The 23,111-nt window shown below is 41.3% G+C and overlaps 1 protein-coding gene across 4 annotated transcripts in view; it reads left to right on the top strand.

Annotated features, from left to right (window-relative positions):
- Positions 1-245: 245 nt before the first annotated feature.
- The window catches only part of bcl9 (BCL9 transcription coactivator), a 32,442-nt gene continuing 9,576 nt past the window's right edge, over positions 246-23,111 (top strand). Inside the window, exons 1-3 of one of the 4 annotated variants that reach the window (XM_030427246.1) lie at positions 246-428; positions 2,465-2,631; positions 19,782-20,270. In XM_030427246.1, coding sequence (XP_030283106.1) covers positions 19,984-20,270 — 287 coding nt within the window. In that variant the 5' untranslated portion in view covers positions 246-428; positions 2,465-2,631; positions 19,782-19,983. Of the gene's footprint in view, positions 429-453; positions 813-1,215; positions 1,350-2,464; positions 2,632-19,781; positions 20,271-23,111 lie in introns of those variants that run through there. The other 3 variants (XM_030427244.1, XM_030427245.1, XM_030427247.1) reach the window with 3 other exon arrangements.

The following is a 23,111-nucleotide window of genomic DNA, read 5'->3' as shown; positions in this document are numbered from 1 at the left end:
GTGAGGAAGTTTGACGTCAACACAAAGACGAGAGTATAACTCGCTACGCAAACTAAACAGATATGAATGTTCAGAGCACAGTTTGGGTGTATTTGTCCTCGGTCTATGTGTATGTTATTTACCATGTTGTGTGTAGTGGACATTGGTACCTCGCTGCTGTCCGACAGTAACATTCTCACTGGCACACAGACCTGACCTAGAATTGCTACTTAGAATTCGGGCTAAACCATCGCGCCGGAGCGGAGAGGGGGGGGGGACGACAGGAAATCTTGACTGGGATGTAATGGAGTAGGACCACTGGAAAGCTCGGGCGAAAGGGGGGAGACACATTTCTATTTTATAATGTTACCGTGATAATGTTGTGATTTGAGGAGCGTACGCTATGAATCCGTCGTTCGAGGAAAACGGAAATTGAGCTAACATTCCAGGTGAGTGCTCCTTTATCCAAATCCAGGTGGAAAGTGTCGGTACCAGAGCTCGCCTCCTGGCAACGGGCACACGCGGGTCCTCCTCCCGGGGACATCTCACTCCGGTATCCGTTCTTCTCTGCCTCTGTCCCCGAAGGCTGGCTAGCAAAACCCACGTCGTGTCTGGCCTGGCAGACAGCGAGCACCCTTTCAGCTGCGAATGCCGTTTTTCTCCGGCGCACCGAAAGCGGATTATTCACGATGTTTTCAGCATGGTGTGAAACCCGCGGAGAAATATTGTTTTTTACCCCATTATACTGGAGGACCGCCCGTGCTTGGTGAAAATGAAAAAAGGATACAATGCAGCATGCATGTTCTGCATTCTTCGGGAGTACCACACCGCTGGTATTGTATTTCCTTCATTAAAAATGTGTGTGATATGATTTATAAAACGCGTAGCGAGATTATAGGCCTCGGCTTGCTTGATTGTGTCGGCCAGCCCTATCATCTGCCGAGCGATTTAATTGTTACATTGTTAACGGAGCTAGCACAACTTGAAAATGAGCGTTTCCAACCCGAGGAGGCCTTGAATTTGTTTTATTCGCGTACAAAAGCCCCTCAAATGAATCTCGTTTCGTGAGTGTGTGTGTGTGTGTGTTTTTTTTCGCGTGTGCTTGTGCGCCGACGTCGTTGTTCTCGCTCTCAGCCGCCGTCCAGTGCCTCCCTCTTCGGGGAAGACTTTGTTTGCGCTGGCCGACGCTCCATGAATGCAAGTGCTGAAGTCCTCCCTTCCCCCCCAGTTCTCTGGCGAAACAGGAACAACTTCTTTTAGGAAAAAGAAAAAAAAAAGTTCCTGGAGTTTCAAGCGCCATGGAATTACTTTGTCCGCCAAGAGTTGTCCAGTGAGGCGCTGAGATTTCAGGGGGGGAGAGTCTGGTCTCTGTAAGTTGTTGTGTGCTTTACATTTTATTTGCAGACTTTTTAGGTTTTGAACGTGTCTGTGTGTATTTTAGGACGACTTCCTCGACTAGGCCCGTTTGTGAATAACTTGTGTGGCATTGTGCAGTGTTACCTTGGCAGGACCCAGAGAGCTAAACATAGCAAAGAATGTGTTCAGTCTTTTTAGTGTTTTATCAACCTTTTTTTATTTATTTATTTATTTTTTAACTCGACTGTGAGCGGGGGAAAAAATCCACAGGTCCTGTAGTGGAAATGTTTAGTAAAAGGCATCTGATACCTGTGGATTTTTATGAAATGACTCCTCTCATGAGTAAAAGTCTTAACTTGTTACCTTTCATGAGTTAATTTAGTGGTAAGTCCTTGAGTCGTTTATTTAAAGTCTAATGAAATCAAATTTCCCATATTTTATCAGGCATCACATTGGCAGAATACTAATGGTATTTTCTCCGCCATGAAGCATAATCTTGGCAGCTTTTGTGCTTTGTCTCAGTTACACTTCCAGTCCTTTAACCGATGCTGTTATCCAGAGTGACTTCTGAGTTTGGTGTCTCGTTCAAGGACCGCCTCGAAGCGTACCTGCCAGTTTGCTGAGATTGAACTGCAGACCTTCCTGTTACAGGACTCTGGTCTCCTCAATTGCTAGGCAACACTGCTGTCTGCTATGAGTATGTATCTGTTGCATAGTCTTGAGGATGTTTCATATTTATCTTCTCTGTGGTCGCCACTTCAGCGTTATTTTCTTTGCATTATTGAGGTGTAAAATTTTTTTCACAAAAGTCACCTTGTCGCTCCCACAGTTGATATCTGAGGATGTCCTCCAGGATGCAAAGGAGCGAGGAGGCTCTTGATGGAGTATCATGCGCTGTCTTGTAGTCCCTTATGTGTACACCGGTCGATAACTGAAGTATAAATGAGTGTTTGGGTTTAAAAGAAGCGAGTATACAGCGCTCCTGTAGCCCCTAATGACCTCAGCCTTGCACTGGTTATGTGTTTGATACACGCTGGTCTTGTCAACACAAGCGACTGAGTGCTTTTCCTTGCCTTTTGCTTGTTTTCTGTTTCACCCGATGAGCAAAGTTCTTCTCCCTCTGTTCCAGGTGTGAATGACTTGTGGCTGTAGGGTGTCGTGAGTGGGTCCAGGTTCCTGCACAGCCTCCGTGGCTGACTGGGAGGAGTTGAGTGGAGAGCAGACATCAGTGCCCAGGGGACCTGAGACCTGGTTCTCCATATGAGGCCCTGCTGAAAGGGCAGGGGGGCTTCTGAGGTAACCCAGCTCAACTCTGGCTCTCTTTATTTATTTATTTATTTATTTGTTTATTTAACTATCTCACACTTGTGCTCACACGTACACATCTCCACTCACCAATAACAGATATGATATTACTAAATACGATTCTCCTAATTGCTGTCTCTGAGTCTGTAATCACCCCCTATTTACCCTGTAGTGCACCACATTTACCGTCCACCATTTTATTAGATTGTCCAAATTCCTTGCCCTTAAAAATGTCCACAATGCATCGAAAAAAGCACCCACGGCATGCACAATAATCCCAAAGCAATGAATCTGTTTCTTTCAGATAGGGAGTAGTGATTTCAGATGCAGTCGTAGCAGTAAAACAATGATTTTTTTTCCCACCATACTCAGGAATATCAAAAGCAAATTGAAAAAGTATGAGACCATCTGCGTGCAAAGTTTTCCTCACTCACATTTCACACACATTTTCCCAACTCTAGAACCAATTATAATGTTTGTTTTAAATAACTTCCTGACAGAAAACCCCTGCATCACGCTCCAGCATACATAGAATCTTATTGTCTTTTTCATGTTGTTTTATTCAAATCTTAGAAATCAGTCTTTCATCATAAATGCATGTTTGATGCGTTGTTTGAGACTGTTAGACTACAGACTAAAGAGAAAATGACAGCTTGGGCATACCCCAAAACTAGCAGAGATGTCACTGTAGTGTTGATATCAAAGACGCTAGCGAAGCAGCACAGTACATAAAATAAGTTCAGTAGAAATATCAGGTATTTGGATCATCTTGATTTACTAAATGTCTTTGAACATTACATTTGCCCCTGAAAATGACAGTAGAAGTAAAGACGTTTGCCAAATTTCACAAATGCCCTTAATGCAAATTAACTTCCAGGTGTCTGTCCTGAAGTGTTAGAGTGAACTCGCAGTGATTCGATCTATATTGTTTTCTGTTTCTCGAAGACTGACTGGTGTCACAACTAGATAGCTTAATGTTGCTCAGATGCAAACATAACAAGCATGCTCTTCCCAAATCAGTCAGTATCTCTTTGACATTTATCTATGGATGTGGCCATGTTGATAGCTGCACTCTGATGAGGGAGGCCTCAGGACCTCAGATCTGCACTGCTTCGGACTGTTAGTGCAATATTTGGTCACTGATCTGCACATGCTGAGGAGGATGCAAGCGTGGTCAAGGCGTTCTTCCTGAGAACGCTGTCCACGCTGTTTATTTATCTGCTATCTAATCCGGAGCGTGTTAACCAAAAACCACAGTGAGGTGAAGGACGCAGGGAAATGGATATTGATGTAAAGTGGCAAAGGATTTATTTTCTCCTCTGTGTATTGGCCTCTCATGTTTCCGTGCATTTGTTTGCTTCATGGGTTTTCTAATTAAAACTCGCAAGGCTTGTGTTTGGAGGGGGAGGTTTGTCTCATCGCCTGAGTAGTGGGTGGCAGTGGGCTGCCCTCCTCATCCATACAGCAGGTTGGACCCATTCTGTATTTTCTATAGCTTAGACGTTAATTGTCACTCACTCTTTATAACACATAAACTATAGCGTGTTAACATTTAGTCAAAGCATCAGTTCCCCTTTTAAAGACTTCAATTTACAAATAATTAAAGAATTTAGTTCATCTGCTGAACGACTCCTACAATAGTCAGGCCTCCATTGTACAGTAATTATGTAGTATCCCCAGGGAGCAGAAAAGTACTGTTTGGTTTTTAACCATCATAGTCTGCAAGCTTACATTCAACTTGTTTGGAGGTCTAAAGTGATGTTTTACATTCCCCACAGAACGTGACAGTATGTTACACAAAAAGAGTATTCAAAATGTTGATGTACAGAGGTGACTTTTTTTTGCAGTATGTGCATTCGTTTCTCAGTTCCAAGAAACTATTGTTTGACGGAAGACAATGTGTCATTCCTGAGTTTAAGGTAGTTGGAAAAACTACTAGATTTAACGTAATCGTTTTTTTTGAAGGTGAAGACGGAGTGAAAAATAAATCTTTAGTTTCTGTATGTAGTGATTTCAGTGATTCTGCAAACCTTGCCAAATTTCTGCACCGGTGGTCATGTCTCCCATGTCAGTCAAAATAAGTAGTGATCTGATCTGATTGATTTAATCTATACTGGCACCTAACAAGACGTTGCTGTTGGTGTAAAATTGTGACCAAAGTTTTATAATAAAGCTTTAAAGCACAATATAATTCAAATCAGTTTATCAGCTTCACTCTGATTACACAGGTTTTTTAAGATGTTTTTTTGAGGAAGAAAAAAGTGATTATTACTTTATATCAGCCAATATCCTGAGTTTAGATATCAGACTTTGTATTTAAAGGGAGAAAAAGTGGAGCCAGTGTATCCTAAGGATAATAAAGGTTTAGCACTTGTGAATGGCCACAAAGCTACAAAGTTCAAAAGCAAGTTAGGAACAGTAACAATAGCAGTTGTTACATGGACAATATTTATTAAATCCAATAGAAATCACTCTCATTAGAGATTCCCACTTAACTGCTTATATGGATGCTAAATTCGATAAGATGTACATTCACATGCCCCAAAGCATTAGATTAGAATTAACATTTTTTGAGCTGTGTTAAGTGGTTCTGCCGCCTTTGAAGATTCTGGAAATGCAACATAAGAAGAATACGACTTTTCCAACAAGAGAGAAATGACCATTGTGTTTATGGAGTGATTATCAAAGGTTTACACCATCCTCTTAATCTGATTTAAATCCACTGTAATCCGACTAAATCAGTTTCTTCTGATTGAAGTTGCATGAGGCATTTTTGTTCTGATTATAAGTGTAATGTTAGGCTCCATGTAAGCTAATTCAGCTAATAAAACATAAAAACAACATTGAATGGGAGACAACACAATAAAGATTTGACTACAACTTATGTAGCAGGGACTGATAATGGATAGGTGGATATTATCACAGTGTTTTTGATATAACACAGAACATTTTGTGAGTGCTCATCAAATAAGATCCTGTTTTTTAGGAGCACTATCACCAGTTATTCAAAACCAAAAATCAGTCCATGTATATACTTAAGTGCATCAGTTGTTTTTCTTATTTACTGTTGTCATTGGATCAAGTCTACACTGACAGAAATAAAACAGTCTTCACATAATATATATAGATTGTTATAATAAAGGAAATTGGCAGGAGGAAGTCCATGTAAAACAAATCTTCTATCAAGCCTCTAGTAGTAGGTCTTTTCATTTAAGTGTGCCTATCCAAACAGCTTTAAATATGAATGTGTTTTTTTAATGGCTGCATTTCATCTTTTTTAGTGTAGGAGGTCTGAGTCTTACATGTTGCCCGTACACAATCCTCTGGGATGTGTCTGGCTGAGTCAGAATGCACCTTTAATTCTGCTTTCATGTTTCTCTGCTGTGATTGACAGTTGTTGCACAGACGGTCTGCTGCCCCTGCTGGGAGGGGAGGGGTCCTCTCAAAAAGTGCAGCGCTCAGGTAGAACCTGGGGGCTGCGGTGACCTGCTTTCACCTCAGCTATCCATACTAAAAGCTGCCAGCCAGGCTGACATGCCATCCGGCTACCAGACTGTTGTACCTAGTACCTAGTTAGCCTAGTTTGATGAAGCACCATGACACAGTGCTAACCAGCAGAGGTTTAGAGAGCAAAACACTTTTGAGAAATTAGGTTTTCACAGGATATTAATCAGACGCAAGCACTGGGCAGTTATGGCACTCAGGAATGCTCCTTATCTGGCAACCACGATCAGGCTGAGGCATTAAAGTTGAGATTTTTGCCACAAAACCTGTAGGTGATTTTCTATACATCTTATTTGTCTATGTTGCCCTCCAACAAGAAGAAAATGAGATTCCTAATACTGTCCTGTTTTTCAAATTCCTATAAGACAGTCTGTATTGTTGTTTCGATACTGGAATCTCTAACTTCAATACAATACGTAGAAATATCAGTATTTGATACTATGCTGGAAAAATTGACAAAACATCGAGGGCATAACATTTTAGATTTTATCATAAGATGAAGATAACCAGGCTACTATGCTGTGTCTTCAGAACAACAGCAGTAAAGGTAATTTACTTAGGAGGAGGAGTTATGTGGGCAATACAGCAGTGGTTAAGAACTTGCATTCAGAGAGAAGAGTGAAAAAACACAGATTTGAGGATCAGTATGTATAATTATTTGAATATTTTGGACAACAATAGCGTGTTGCATGTGACAAAATTCAAAGGGCTTGGTTTAATGTTGAAATTAGCTCACTAATTTTATGAGCCTGTGAAAAGCATCCAGCAACTTGACTTCGTTGTTAAGTGTTTTTTGAGGGGAAGTTTCTGGTATCTTAAATCCTTTTTGTTCTTTGTTTAGAGCTTCTGATAAATGATGCTGTGTTTGTAACTGTGCTTTTCAGAAAGTATTTGGGAGTCTTTCACATTAGTTTGGGAGAAAATAACAGGCTTTACTGAACTGAATGTTGTTTGCATTAACCACGCTGTCTGTATTAGGCCTTTCTGTTTTCAAAGAGAGCGCAGCAAGAGGTATGACAGTTTCAGTTCAGTTTGAAACTTTGGAGACAGGTTACTGGGTTATCCATGTACTGTCATTAAAAATGGCAATAATAGCAGAACACCCGGTTAATTCAAATGAATGCTTTTTTCCCCGGTGTGATTTCCCCCATTGTTTGGCTGTGTTTTTCAGTCCTTTTGAATTAACCAAAATTTGCGCTACGTTATTTGTTAGAGATTATAATTGCCAGCATTAGTGGCTTACAGCCATTTTGCCCCTGCTTTGTTGACACCTCTGTAGTCCAGTTCTCTAAGAAACACAAAATTGTATGAGGCTGACATTACATGTAGTTTATTTTATATTCGATATCAGCCCATTACTACAGTTGGCAGTCGACAGTTACTAATGCTAACATCTATTGTGATTCCTTTAGTCGATCTCTAAAATGTGCTAGTTTAATAGGAATTATGGTATTTGTTTTCTTTTTTTTTTTAGTACTTAATGAAATAAAGTTGTTTCTTGTCAGTTGAATGTATCTGGTGTCTGTTGGGGAGGCATGTCAACAGGTTCCCTCCTCTCTGCTTACAGTTTGTAGTTCAGGGTGGTGAGCCGGATGTGCCTGCATGTTGCTTGTTTTACTGCCATAATTCTCTTTGTTTGCAAACAACTGTAGGCTTAACGTGGCGTCCAAAATGGTGCCACACCTTGGACTTGAACTGCTCAAATCTCATCTTCATCCTCCATGATTTTTTTCCTTACTGTTTAGTAATTTAAGCCATCTGCTTATGCTCATAAACAAAGGAAGGGAGTGTGTTTTTTGTACTCACCTTAAATGCTAAGAGGGGGCAAATACATGCCTCAAAAATACAATGCTTTCTTTTTTCTTTCTTTCTAGAGTCATAGCAGCAGGAATTAAGTGTGACAATGAAGAGACTGTCTAGCGACATTATCATCCTCTTCTTCCTGAAAAGATAAGGTGTTAATAGTTCATTTTGTCAGGATTTACACTAACTAACCTGGATCACATGGGAAATCTACTAAATGCTTTTAACATTTTACCATGAGGGTTTAAACGGCATAGATGTGTCTTGTTGCAGAACATATAGAAGGACCTCAAGGAGGCTCAAGGAGCTCAGACTCATTGGAGCAGTAGATGCCATTACTTGTAGCGCAGTCTTCAGTGCATCTCAGACATTATTAGGACAGCTAAGTACTGCCGCATGTTGGTATGAGTATGTGCAATAGTATGAGTATGTGTGAGTATATTGCGCTGTGCCTGTATATTTAATTGGGCAGGTCTCAGGCAGTGTGTTTAAAATTCCATGAGAATGACACATGAGTGCAAACTGGGGTAATTCTGGGATGCAATCTGGCTCGTATTCCCCTTCACAGTGCTAATTTCATTGAATGCTAGCGGAGAGGAGACGGCACACGTATTGCCGTACCGTGTGTTTGTGAGCGTTTGGAGTAAAGATATGTTTTTAGTGTTTGTTGTCATGCCAGGTCAGTAGACATGCCTGAGCTGTGTCACATGGTCTAACAGGTTTAGTTTTCACTTCTTGTTTCTGTAGTGTAGTGATTTGAAACACACAAAAAGAATCTATGGAAAAATATTTCGAGCAGCATCTTAAAATTTCCTTCCTTTCCTGCCTGATGTTCTTAGTGCTATAAACTGAGGTTTGGCCCAGCGTGGGTTGTATTGACTGCTGCCTCAAATGTGGGTATTTGATGTTCCTCTGCTGCTTTTTGTGAGACTCTATATCAAGACGTTGATAATGACTGTCATGTGTTAGTTTTTTACTTGTGGCTTGTGTGTAATATATTTGCAAGTGGCTTACAGGAAGAGCCTTTTGACGGGCGGCAAGCGAGGTACCCAAGCCTCCTTTGCACATTTACGTCTGCACAGCCTCTGAAGGGCCTGGCCGTTGGGATTTCCCACAATGCTTTTAGCCACAGGGAGACGTCCTCCCAGCATGAGCAGGGGAGGAATGTGGCCCGAGTGTGGGAGCGACTGTTGGGATGGAGGGAGGGAGTCATGGACCAGAGAGCATGGTCAGGGGAAGGGAGGAAATAAGGGGTCTACACAGAGGGCACCAGAGTCTGTCTTAAGCATATGGAGATTCGGTTTGGAGCTACAAATGACAGAAATGTACTAGGAACTTTTTGAATTTGCACATTTGATTTGTGCGGATGAATTTGCACTGGGAGTGTGTCTTTGCTTTTCTACTCTTCACTGGTAATGTCACTGTAGCTACCATTGGTTTCAGTGGGTGCTCTTAAACATATCACATTGCTCTTGCTTTAATTAGCAGTTTTACTTTGCTCAGACTTTTACTGTAGTTTTAGATTATTGTCAATGAACCTACACAGAAAAAGACACCAGGAACTGAACAAATAAGTTAAAGTTAAACAATGATGAATGGTACAGGACAGCACTTTACATCAACATGTGTAAAGAAAAAAGATGTACACACAGTATAATCGCAATGGCCAATCCCATAAAAGTAGAACCTGACCAATATTATTATTGGGGACATAAGAAAATTCTAATATTGATATTGGCTAGCCTTTTTCACACAGACTACACATATTAACACACATTTCTGCGACAATCCTTCAAATGTGGTTATCAAACAATTGTGAAAGGGACATCTAAGAAAAGATTTTTTTTTTAATCAAATCGACAAGCAGCTATTGTCTAAAAAGAGAAGCAATATGTAATATATGACTGTGCTTCACTGTTTTCTCTCTTCTCAAAAATCATCTACTGCAGTAAAACACACCAGATAATCGCTTATATTGATTCATAGACCCAAAACCCCAGCCCTACCAGATTCAATTGGACATAATCCGAATCTGGCCTAGTTTAGGTCCAGAGTTGAGTCTGCTTCACTGGACAATTACAGGTGGATAAGCCTAATGACTTCTTGTCTGCCTGGGCCTTAGCTTACTATGCTAACATTTGCTAGTCAACCTATTGAAGCGTGAGCAGTTTGTGGGTGCAAAGTTGTAAAAGTAATGTTAAGCAAACGATAGCATGATTTTTTTTGTCCCTGATGATAAAGAAATCTCACTGCCTCAAGATTGCACACATAGCGTTGGCTTCAGCTCTGCCCGTGGTTTGTCATTTGGCCTTTCATTACTCTCATATCCCCAACCAGTGGAGTGAGGAGCTATTTGCTGCTTTATTTTAGCAATAGTGTGGAGAAGCTTGGGCTGTTATAAATGAGCCCAATGTAGCTGAATGGTCTGTCACATTAGCGTCAGTTTTTTGTGTACATTTACCAATATTTTGCCTTTTTTGAATGATTTTAACTATTAACACCCAAAAGTTAGAAATTATTTGAATAGATGAAATTTAAAAAGATACAGGCATGCTTTATTTGCAGTTATTTAAACGTACAAGGTGAACATGATATTTACCTTGTACTTTTACATTTTTGGCCACAATAATCACACCGTTAACATTTGCTGCTGGCACTCCACCAAATTGCACCTGCACTTGTTGTATCAGTGAAATAATGGCACACCGTTTACCCAGTGTCTTTGTCTCATATTGAGTAGAAAGGTGTGTGTGTGTGTGTGTGTGTGTGTGTGTGCGTGCGCGTGCGCGCAAGACACACCCACTTAGCCAGAGATGCACAGACAGAGGGCAGATTGACAGAGATGGAAGTGCAGGGTGAAGTGTGTGAGACGGAGATCACAGCAGGCCGGAGTGCTGAGTGCCAGTCCTGCTGCCGGAGCAGGCCGCCACACATGGCAATGTGCCCAGGCTACGCCAGCAGATGTGTCACTAGTGAGTCAGCTGTGTGTGTGTGTGTGTGTTTGAGACACAGACACCCACCCGCACACTGTATGAAGACAGCGACTTGTGAATAACCCCTCCCCCTCCTCCTCTTCCTTGGTGTTTATCTGTATCGCACCCCTTTCCCATCCTCCTGTTTTCATTGCTACTTCCATCATTGTGATGGACACGGCAACGCTTCTGTCACCACGATATGATATGACAAAATGTGACATTACACACATGTCGCCTCCCTGGGGATGAAGGGGCATCGTCTGCAGACCAGCGGAAGGGATGCACCAAGGATGGGGGAGTGAGAGATGTTATAGAAAGGCAGAAAAACCAGTGGAGAGAAAGCTCATACTTGGGTAACGGAGTGAGTGGAGAAGGATGGAGATATGTTGCTATTGTACTTTGGCAGCAGTTACGAGTTTGGAGAATGCGGAACAGTTGCAAAGCTCTTTCTAAATATTTGTGGCACGGCTTGGTTTCAGTAGAAACAGGAGCTCAGTCATACTTGTGCGAGCGTCCTTGTTCCTGTCACGGTAGATGCATTATGTCAAATGTTACGTCTGTGGCCTTACAGCTCTATCTTTAGTGACACTCCGCATTCCTCACATTCTGTATGTAGCAAGCATGAGTCATGCGTGCAATCTGCAGGGTGTGGCATGCTGGGACAGTGTTCTCAGGAAGCCACATCAACAGGTGAGCATGCAGGTGTGTTGTGTTGCCGTAGCCAGGGACTGTGGGATGTCCAGCAGATTGGATTGGACTCCCATTGCTTGAAGGGCAGCAGAATACTTTTTGTTATATACCTTTTATTAAGTAGCGTAGTAGAGAGTTTGTTCTGTCTGCAGTTAGTTACTCTTTCACTAGCAGGCAGGCAGGTATGTGCAGGAACTAGTTGTTGCAAACTGGTTTTGTACAATTTAAGAGCTGAGCTTTTTACTTGATGTAGTAGTATTGCCAAATTAATAAACCAGATTGGGGCTGGTTGTTGAACTTCGGTACTTTCATGGCACATAGCGAATTGCCATAAAATTGAGTATCAAAAAATATCTCATTGGATACCAAATTTTGATACCTAAGGAGTTAATGGCATCACCTTAGTGCACTACTAAGCATGCAGCATGCTTGTTGTGCCAAGATCTAATAATATTGTTGATTGGCTGTCTAAAGGCATGCAGGAAAAACACTAGGTTACGCCTATAGACCGGGCTCACAATGTGTATGTGTAATGTAATTATGTGTTAAAGTTGATTTCAGAAGTCAAAGTCAGTCATTAACTTTTTGACACTTGAAGAAAAAATAAAACCATTTTATTTGTTTGCTCATCAATATTAATACTAGGGCTGCATTATATGGTGAAAAAACAAAAGAAAGAAAAGAATAATTATTTTTATACATATTATGATTTCCATATGAGTCAGAATTCATGTGAAAGATTGTTTTTGCATCACAGTTGTAACTGAAAAAAACAGTTAAAACCATGACAATGTGACGTTGATGGGGTCTGCTAAACAAATGTGTTCTTACATCTGGAGAACAAGACTTGTAGGCCGGGAAATCTCTACAGCACTGTAGTACTTCATTATGATGTTCTCACATCAGCGTTGTAGTCAAGACCTACTTAACCAATACCAAGTCGTAACCCAGACCTTAACCATAACCCTAATCCTTTTATTTGTGGGAATTTTACTCTATTAGCAAACAAATACTAACAAACGCTAAGGAATGGAAATTCACTTAATCGTTTTATCCAACACTTTCATGTTTTACTAAAACCGATGTTTTGTGCAAGAAGCAGGTTTTCTAGTTGTCTTCCCATTGAGACAGCGACCAATATCTAGAGCACCACAACACTATCTCACTTTGGCTTTTTAATTTTTTTTGGCCTTTTTTTGGCTTTATTGATAGAACAGCTGAAGACTTGGACAGGAAACAGGATGAGAGAGGGGGGAAGTGACACGCAGCAAAGGGCCCCAGGCCGAGAGTCAAACCCGGGTCCGCTGCAGCGAGGACAAAGCCTCTGTACATGGGATGCCTGCTCTACCAACTGAGCTAAACGGCGCCCCACTATCTCACATTTGACATTTATCAAATCACTGTAGATTCTGTGACGTGGATATTACACTTGGCCATACTGTAATTTTGGTAATATTTCAAATAACTGTGCAGATGTAATAATTGGAAAGTTCTTGCACACTAGAAAGTTTAATATACTGCTGTGTTGGATCAAAGCCATCATTTCTGGCACTTTGTCAAATTACTTTATTTATGACATTTCAATCCTTAGTCCATCAGGGAAAATTCATAATTCATATCGCAAGAGTAAAACAGGAAGTAAACACGCTGTAGTACCTCTTGGGATGGCATGACTGTTGTTTCATGCTTGTGTTCCCTTTACACTTGTTCTCAAGATGCTTATGAAGTCATTGAAGTGTTGATTCAGGAGGATTTTTGGAAAAGTAACACATTTCAGTGTAACTATCACATTATTTCCACCTGTGGCTGCTATTCAACAACAGTTACTTGACTCACTTGAAGATTTGTGCTATTTAATTCTTTAAAAAGCTTTTTATTTTGACAGTTTGACTTAAATGGTGGATGCCTCAGACCCTGCAAATGGACAGTATTTATACAGTTCTTTTCAAGTCTTTTTACAACCCACTAAAAGTGCTTAACAACACAAGTCAGATTCAGATTGTAAAATCCTCTATCATTGAGATTTTGATGCAAAGCTTTGACCTGAGACTCCATGTGTGCCAATGTGATTTAAACGAATATTAGGTACATATATGTGGCAGCTGTCGTGTTTGAGAAGAGCTGCCTGCTGCTGCTTCAGTCCCTTTCTTTTGGCTTGTGTTTTTATATATTCTTGAAGAAAACTGTGAGGAGAGGTGCAAATAACGTTTCTGATATTACCCTAAACAAATAATGGACTGAGGAAATTCGTGAGATGGAGGCTGAGCAGACGGAGAGCGTGTAGGGGAGCTAGAGAGTAAGAAAAGAGAGAGAAATACTCCATTGTGACTGAACTGCAAAATGGGATTTGCATAAATAAGGCTGAAACATCAGCAGGCCCTTTTACAGCCAACAGCAGGACTGAGATGAGGGAAGAGAGTTTATGTGTGTGTGTGTGTGTGTGTTTGCACATTTGCACTTGAGTGTTTTTTTCCTCCCCTTCTTCTTAGAAAAAACGTCTTTGTAGCATTGTTGTGTTAAAATTTAAGCCAGTGGACTAGATTGGCAGCAAGGTCATGGTTTCCCTCCCGTTATTGATCCCACTGGATACTACGCTGGTATAAACCTCCCATCTCCCCTTCAGAGGAATTTGGGTGACGTAGCAGGGAAGGGTCTACTCTCTACACTGCGCTCAGCCAGCGTACGATGACTGTGTTACATAAGCATGAAATGAAATGCTCCCTTTTAGTGCCACCCGCATTTGAAAACCCAAATCTAATTGAATTGAACTATTTTCCGCCCTCTTTTCATGTGGAACCCCATATTTATATCAGAGGCAAAAAGCTCATTTTTAGAGCCTCATTATACTGTTTTCCCATTAACTTGCAGCGTGTGTGCTGTGATAGACAGTTCAGCATCTTTACTGGAGATGGAGGAAGAGAAATCTCTGATTACCTCTACAGTGTTTTGTTGTGTGTGCGTGCAGTCGGCTGTGCACATCTGATGTGTGCATTTGTGTGTCAGTGTATTCCTTATGACAGTCATGTCAGCAAGCTCCCCAATTAGTGTCTCGTTAGTGTGTGATTGGAGGGAACAGGTGATTGACAGGTCCTGCTGCTTGTGTCTGTATGTGTGCACATACTCGCATTATATGCACTTGTGTACGATTGAGGTGGAGATAACAGCCCTTGAGGGCTTACATGCTAGGGTTGTTTTTTTTCCGATATAGTAAAGTCAGATCTTCCCTAGCGATATGGATACATTTTCAAATGGGCTACAGTGTCCAATTGACCACCGTGTCTCTCTGAGGCCCCTGTGGTAGATCATGTTGGTCAAGGTTCTTTTCAGTGGAGCAGTGTCACTGCCCATCCACAACCAGCCACAGCAGGCTGGGATTTTAAACTACGCCTAGAAAGCCATGGCTCCAAGTCCTTCACAGATGGTCAAACATTATCTGAACCCCCTCTCCCCACACCTTTCTGATGTTGGAATAGAGAGGACTCAACTTTTGCAATTATCTGAAACTGACGATCCAGCATTTGATTTTGCATCCACTTCATGCAGCTTTTGGTTAGATCTGTGGAGCTGTGACAGTAAACAGGATTTGACTCTATCTCTCAAGCTCTTTTTTTCTGTTCTTCACACAGCTACTGGCATTTTTCAGGTGTGTGTCCTTATCCTCTCATTTCAGTGATGATCATGCATTACCCCCTCCTTTGACGGCCAGCTTGTTAGCCTGCCTTTTTTGTGGCCATTCGGAATAAATGAAATATATCAATATTTTTGCCTTTTTAGATGTGATGAATGATGAGCTGGCTTGTTTGCACCTTTCTGTACATTGCTGATGTCTCATTTAAAAAAACATGAAAACTTTTGCACTGTAGCACTCAATGAGCTCTTTAAAATGTTCTTGCGGAGACTGAAAGCATTTATTGTAAGTCACTTTGGACAAAAGCCTCTGACAATTGAACGTAATGTATGATAATGATTAGTGTGCACCATTAAGCCCTCACTTATCAATTGTGTTTTGTAAGGAGCTATGAGTTTTGTCAATTTTTATACAAAAGCATAAGATGCTAAATGTTGTTTTCACCTGTGTCTGGTTCTTGGTAGGTTGGTTTGTCAGCAGGATAACACAAAAACTACTGAATGGATTTCCAAGAGACTTGGATGTAGGATGGGTCTCGGGCCAGAAAAGACCCCATTGACTTTTGGTACGAACCCAGGATTTTTTTTTTGTTTGTTGTACGATGGGTATTTTTCAACATTGTCATTAGTTTCTTGGGGAATATTACATGGATTTGGATGAAGGAAATCAGTCATATTAATGTGGAGGGAATCTATCAGTGCGTTTACATGCACAGCTTAGTCAGATTACAGCCATAGTTCGACTATGCTACTCAATCGGACAACTGCAAATATCCGAGTATACATGCCAGTGAGAAAATCGAATTACTGGCCGAAAGCATGTCATACCCCGGTATGCTAGGTGGCGCTGTACCCATTTTAACCATTGTTAACGGGGCCACCTCTGGCTGACCTCTTTACGTCACCAGCTGCCTCGGCATTCAAGAAAGATGGCGTACGAAGAGCGAGACGAAGCTACATCTTTGTACACTTCATATATGGTGTACATGATAATTACACAAACTAGGTGCACTCTGGCGCTCTTTCTTGCCGTGATTTTGGAGGAAAGACGCCGCCGCCGCCACCCGTCTACTTCCGGCTCACGGCCCCGGGGAAAAATCTTGCGCCTGCGCAGAATGCAAAATCCGATCCGATCCGCTGGAAACGTATACATGCAGGAGTAATGCGACTTTCAATCGAATAATCTACGTAGTGTAATTCGGCTATGAGAAATCCGATCCGGTCCGATTTTAGTCAGACAAAGGTGTATACATGCATCTTAAAAATCCGTTCATAGTCAGACTATCGCAGTAATTCGGTTTTCTTGAGTGTCATGTAAACGCACTGTATGAGTACAGTTTGATGCAAATAAATGCAGGGTTAGGCCTTAGAAGTTATTTGGAGTGTTTTGGTTTGGAGCTGCTGTCCATCACGTCTTTTCTGCTGTGACTTACAAAACCGCTTCACTTTGATTAGCAAATAACAGTCAACAGCAAAATCAAACTGTGTGTGTGTTTTTGTCATTTTTTCATTTTGTCCACTCTCACACTGTTTCTCTGCCCTTAATCCAAACTCTCAAAACCCAGACTAGAAGCAACTATTGATCTGAAGATATCATACTTGTTTAGACACAGGATTTAGTAAGCAGTCTTAAGAGGTTTGTAGTTAGAGCTAAAGCTCTTGTGTTAAATTTCCAGTCCTCTTTTCCAAAGCTCTGTATCAAAGGGTGTTGTGTAGCTAAATTGAAACATGTAATTTGACTCAGAAGACGAGAGGTCTTTTAAGCTGATTTGTTGTAAATAAGTAAATTCACTGGTTTAGCAATCAATAATCTGCCCACCACTTCTCTGAATAGTCACAAAGTGTATTTTTATATTTAAAAGGTTAGTCTAATCAATGTAGTTTGGATACACAGAGCTCCTCCTGCTTCCTCCCTTTCTGCCCCTGTGGAGAAGCCGGCCTCTGCTCGTGTGCAGCGGTGATCTGTGGTCCTGGTAGTTGTAAATCACTTCTCCTGTAGCCCAGTGAGAGACGAGTGTTGCTGCTGTAGCAGGAGTCGGAGTATTTGTCTGGTTCCCAGTGACCCCCCCCCCCCCCCCCCCCCCCCCCAACACTCCACCTCCTTCTCCCTAGGGGAACTCTGGAGCCAGTTACAATGTTGAGTGTTTTGGAAGAGCTCCTAAATATTTTCAGGATGACAATGTAATCTGACTGACTGGGCTGCTCTCTCTCGAACAGGATTCTCATGCAGTTCTCGTGCTCACTCACCAACACACACACACACACACATAGACATACACATACACGCATACACACACACACACAGAAACACACATAGAAACACACACACACACACACACACAGAAACACACATAGAAACACACACACACACACACACACAGAAACACACAGTGGTTGGTTTGGACCACAATGCTACCTCTCCCACTCCACCACCAAACTTTGCTGTTTGCTACAGTTGCAATGTAGTGCTGGTATTTATTTAGTTGACTTGATACTCCACCCAAAATCTCTATAGTCTTAAAGACTAGCCTGGCTGAGGTGAGAATTTTAGGCGAATACCATTATTTATATTTTTGAGGATAAAAACCAGATAATGATATTGACCAATAGTCAGCTTGGTCTTTAAAAAATGTCCTTAACTTGATGTTGAAAAAACTAAACCCAGTGTTCTCTGATGGTGACTCTCTTTCTTGTTGAACCCAACATCTTTGGCATTTTTTTGCTGCAATTTGTTGGTGACACAACCCATATGAGGTTTTTTGGCCAATTTATCAGTTCGGCTCCATGAAAGATTTAAGGAAGTGTTGAAAGGTGCCTGTTGTAAATTTGCAGTATGTTACAATACATTGTATTTTGGTTAAATACCTGGTTTCCATTTGTGCCATGTAAGGTGTGGTGGACATTTTTAAACCCATTTGATACCAAACCAAACAGAGGACTAGTTCTGGCACATTACTATGCTGTCCCTGAGTGAAACATAATGAGTCGATGAATGAGTGTAGCGCCACCGCAATCTATCACGAACTGTGACACATCTTTTTTAATTTTTAATAGGAATCTCGTAGCAAACATTTAACATAACTTTTCATCAAAATATTTAATTGGTAAGACTTCTGCTTAGTGTTCCTTGAAAAATGATGGCGGGAGCTACTTTTTAAGTGCGTATGGGAACCTTACAAGTCAATAAAACCCCTTTCACACTAGACAAAAAACCCAATAACAACTGCTTAAAATTTGGCTCAGATCGGATGTGATGGAAACGCAACACCTGGGTCAACACGCTAATATTCGCCCCTTTTTAGATGCGATGCTGTGACATCTGTTGAAGTTGGGGCTGCTGGCTTGTTAATACTTTACCATCTGTCTCTGTTTAAGCAACACTTAAACATTGTTCTGCGTTGAGTTTGAAAGAGAGACTGAAGTACAAGATAATTAAAAAGTAGCCGTTGTTAGTGGCTTCTGTTAGCCTGTAAGCCCTGATTGGTACTGTGTATGTGCAACTCTCAATAGATATGACAAAGAAGCAAGTTGTCTGTTTCTGGTTCTGGTTTAAGACTTTTCAAATTAGTTTTTAACATCTTCAGGATGTAGTCTGGTGTTCGATGTTCATGTCGAAGTGTCCTTGAGAAAGATACTGAAGCCCCAATTGCTCCTGATGAGCAGTTGGCGCCTTGCATGGCAGCCTCCGTCATCAGTGTATGAATGTGTGTGCGAATGGGTGAATGTGGCATGTATTGTACAGCGCTTTGAGCTGTCAGTAGACTGGAAAAGCGCTATAAAAATGCAGACCATTTACCATTTACCATTTATTCTGAGGAGTTTGTGATGTTGACAGTGATGCCTTCCCCCAAATGTTCTTACAACAAAAGCCTTGTCAAGAAATGCAGGGATTCTGTACACTGAAATGCTAGAGGGCTTTAAATCTGGAATGGATACAGGAAGTGTTAAGTTTGGTAGCATGTAACATGGAAGACATAACCATGTTACTTGTTACTGATGAGAAATCTCTCATGTGGACATGGTCAGATGAGAACAGTGGCAATGTGTGCACAACGAGCAGCTCACAACAAAAAACAGCCAGGCAAGCTGTGGTGCTGAAGTAATTGGCTATCCATGGGCTTCTGTTAACTAGCTGCATGCTGCTAGCTCTCTCCACCTACACCTACAAAATGTCACTTCAGTCTGATTGCAAAAAACAGTTTTAAGACTGGCTGCTGTTGCTATTGTTCACTAAATCCTATTGCAGGAGAGTTTTCAGACTTCTTTTTATTAGTAACACCAGTGTCTTCCTTATTGGAATGTGTCAAAAAGTCCTCTGTGAAGAAGGCCTATTTCAATCGATTCCTGCTGACATGAATCAAAGCCAGGCTGAAAGCCACAAAAGAGAAAATTAACAGCTCTAACAGACACCTTTCAAGCCCACACTAGTAGATTGACACTAAAGAGATTTTGGCTGGAGTGTCACTTTAAGTTTGTTCAGACTGTCGCCCTCTTTTCCAGTTTTGTTAACTGTCTTTTCTCCTCTCTCTTCTCTTTCCACAGTGTGCCTAAGGGCCGTTGAAAGCCCCCTTGGGGGAGTTTCATAAATACACACCGAGCAAGAAAAGACTCCTGGACTATTGTTATTGTTTTTACACACTTTTTCTCACACACACACACACACACACACACACACACACACACACACACACACACACACACAGGCACGCACACACACACCCACACAGACAAGGACATAGAGAGAATGTTGGAGGTCCAAGAGGAGAGGCCAGCGGCGGCAGGTACAGCAGCGACACATTTCAACAAGAAGGAGCGAGGGAAGAAAGAACGAGAGGAGGCCAAGGACGGTCGGGGAAACCTCTCTAACATTGGGAATCCTGTTCCTGGCTCCAGGAACGTGCGCGCAAAGGCGCCACTCTCCCACACAGGCAGTCCTCACCAGCTCATCACTCCACCCTGTTCTGTAGTCCTGGGAGCCCCATCAATGCACTCCAATAGGCTAAAGAACTCCCCGTCCACCAACACACAGAGGTGAGTGGACTCACTGACAGCCTGCTGTGATTCAGTCATGCAGCGCAGTGATGGTAATCAAAAGCAAGCACTGGTTTGTGTCTGTGCATGTAAGATCCTGATGATTGTTTTAACAGCCCAATCAGCCACAACTCTGATCTGAATGTTGATTTAAATTATGCATTTAATCCAGACTTTCTACAACTGCACAGCAAGCAGAAGTAAAATTTCAGCTGCTCCGTGTTGAGCAGATTGTTCTTGTGACTGCACAACAGTGACTACATTGATGTGCACAAAATGTTCAGTATTTGTCTCTTTCCAAAACAGACAATATTACTACTTACCAGCTGGTGAAATGGAACATTCCTCTTCCTGTTTACATGTAGCACTGCGTACTCTGATTAAGATACCCTTACATGTCGTTTATCGCGTCAAAGCATGGAAAAGTGTAATGGCTGGAGGCCTATGTACCATTTTTTTCATCTTCTTTGCATCAATAAAGTTTTTTTTTTTTTTTACATTTTTCTCCAGTGGCTGACTAGTTCAAAGATGGGAACACAGCCTCCCTTCTTTTCTAACCCATCAACCACCTTCTTTAAAAACTTGGCGTTGCACATTCACACTAACCCTAATTCTATCCTATTAACAAAAACCTGTTGATATTCAAGTCTTTCATAATGTTAAAAAGTAGGTTTCTTTCTCCTTCTGACAAGAAATGTCTGGGTTTTCTTTTGAGAATGCATCTCAACACCAGCTGTACAAACTTTTGGCTTGTTGGTTCGTGTGCAACGAATCCATGACAATGCACAGAGCTGAAAGTAAAAAGCAAAAGGCAGCCTGTCGCAAACAGTGGTTAAAAAAAAAAAAACCCAGTTGAGACCCATATCCTGAATACGCTGTATAGATGTATATAACGTGTTTCTAAAACCTGTCTAAAGAGCCACCCACACCAAGAACTATAATGGTAAAGATACAAGCATCCACACTGATGAACGCTAACGCCGTGTAAGCACCGGTATTGAGAACGCGCTGCAGGCTCCAGCTGTGTTGGCAGCTTAGGAAAATGGATATTAATGACCTGTTACTGTTGTATTTGAACAGAAACAAAAAGAAAACCCCCAGAAGGATATGATTTTATGAAGTTCTTCAAAGATGACAGGAGTTGGGGGAATCCAGCACTTTGTTAGTAGAGTTGTCGTCTTTTGAGGACACATTTTATTCATACTTTTGGCTGAGTCAACATCTATTATCCTGGCAATTGTATTAAAGGACATCAAAACAAACTTCAGAGACTCCATCAGCACCATAGATTTTTGACAGTATGTCTCAGATAAAGTGAAGTTTCATTTGCGGTCTGTATGTTATATAAGCACTTATTAAGTTGTATAAATATCCAAGACTGAGTTACTCGAGTAGACCATCTAAAGAGGCCAAAATTTGCTTACTTAAAAGAGGTTGGCTACAGTTAGAAGCCACATTATAATAACCCCTGCTACACTATTTTGTTGGAAAATGTTTCCAAAGTCAAGCTAAGTGATGGACTGACAAATTCAGATGGATTTTGATTGACTGGCTGTGTTTCTCACTTTCATCAAGTTGCACTGAAAGTGATCTTAACAATATTGCTAGCCACCGTTGTCATTATAGTTGTGGTGTGATCTCTGCCCTTCAGTTGAGGGAGAAAGATATTTAAAACAATATATTTATAGTTATTGTTATAGCTATCAATCTTGGTGTGGATCAGATAATGCTACAATTGGACCACGACCTAATTCAGAAGATCCAAACTGAATATGCTGTTTACACGGGATATTGTCTGTTCTAAAATTCTAGACTAGAAGTGTGAAAACTAGAGTGCAAGTAAACATAGTCATTGTTGTTTTCAGTAAGAGACAATAAATCAAGTTCTTGTCCAAGGCATTCTTGTTACGTACTGATGGCTGAATCACTATCATGTCTTCTCACATCAATAACATAAACAGGTTTTACAGGAGAAGCACAAGCTTCTGTCCAGCTCATAAACCTGCTTCAAGTATTTAAAAAATCATCACACAATATGAAAAATGAATAAACATTAGCTGTCTGTGTTTATTAACAGTTGGGAAGAAAGAACAAACACAAACAGTCAACCCTCTGTTCAAAGCAGAATGGAAGAAAAACACGTTTCTCTGTAAAAACAAAACACTGAGGCTACTTGAAGAATGTATGGACCCATTTTCTGTAAAAATGTGCAGTCAGCCAAGTACAGATGCCAATTTAAGCAGTCTTTTTGCCAATATGATTGGTTGCAGAATGATCACTGCATCTATTCTCTCAGTGTTTGGTATGAAACTCTCATATCTCAGCAGTTGCAAGGAGCAAATCCACAGCCGTTAACAGCATCTCTTTGTCATACTTTCTTAATCCCCACAGGGAAATGTGACCTATTCAAACCATTTAAGTACAGTGAGCAACCATTTCTAAGGCCAGTGGCTTAGTCAGTGGCAGATGGCTTTATAAATCAGATAACATGGAGGAAATTAGCTATTAGAATTGAGAATTAGAATTGAGTCTGTGGACACAAACCTGAGTGGGCGTTACCCGCTCTGCTTAGAGAGCAAGTTTAGGTCAGGTGTAATGCAGATCTAGGATCTACCTGAAAGGTCTTGATGTGTGATCCAGAGCTGTTCCAGGGTCAGGGAGTACACTGAGCTTGGAAGTTTTCCCTGCTGACTCATGGTTCTGGAGCCTCTGGAAACGGCTGTCTGGACTGCCAAAATTCTGGCTTTGCCTTCTTTTTCTACTAGCTGCGTGTCTGTGTATGCGTACATAAAGTGTGCTAGGCTGCGGCTGTGCTTTTTGGACATGTTGGCATTTGTTTCA

This window comes from Sparus aurata, chromosome 9 (genome assembly GCF_900880675.1).
Source record: "Sparus aurata chromosome 9, fSpaAur1.1, whole genome shotgun sequence".
In the NCBI taxonomy this organism is placed as follows: Eukaryota; Metazoa; Chordata; class Actinopteri; order Spariformes; family Sparidae; genus Sparus; species Sparus aurata.
The sequence above is the reverse complement of the archived record's forward strand: the minus strand, read 5'-3'. Positions and strand labels throughout refer to the sequence as shown.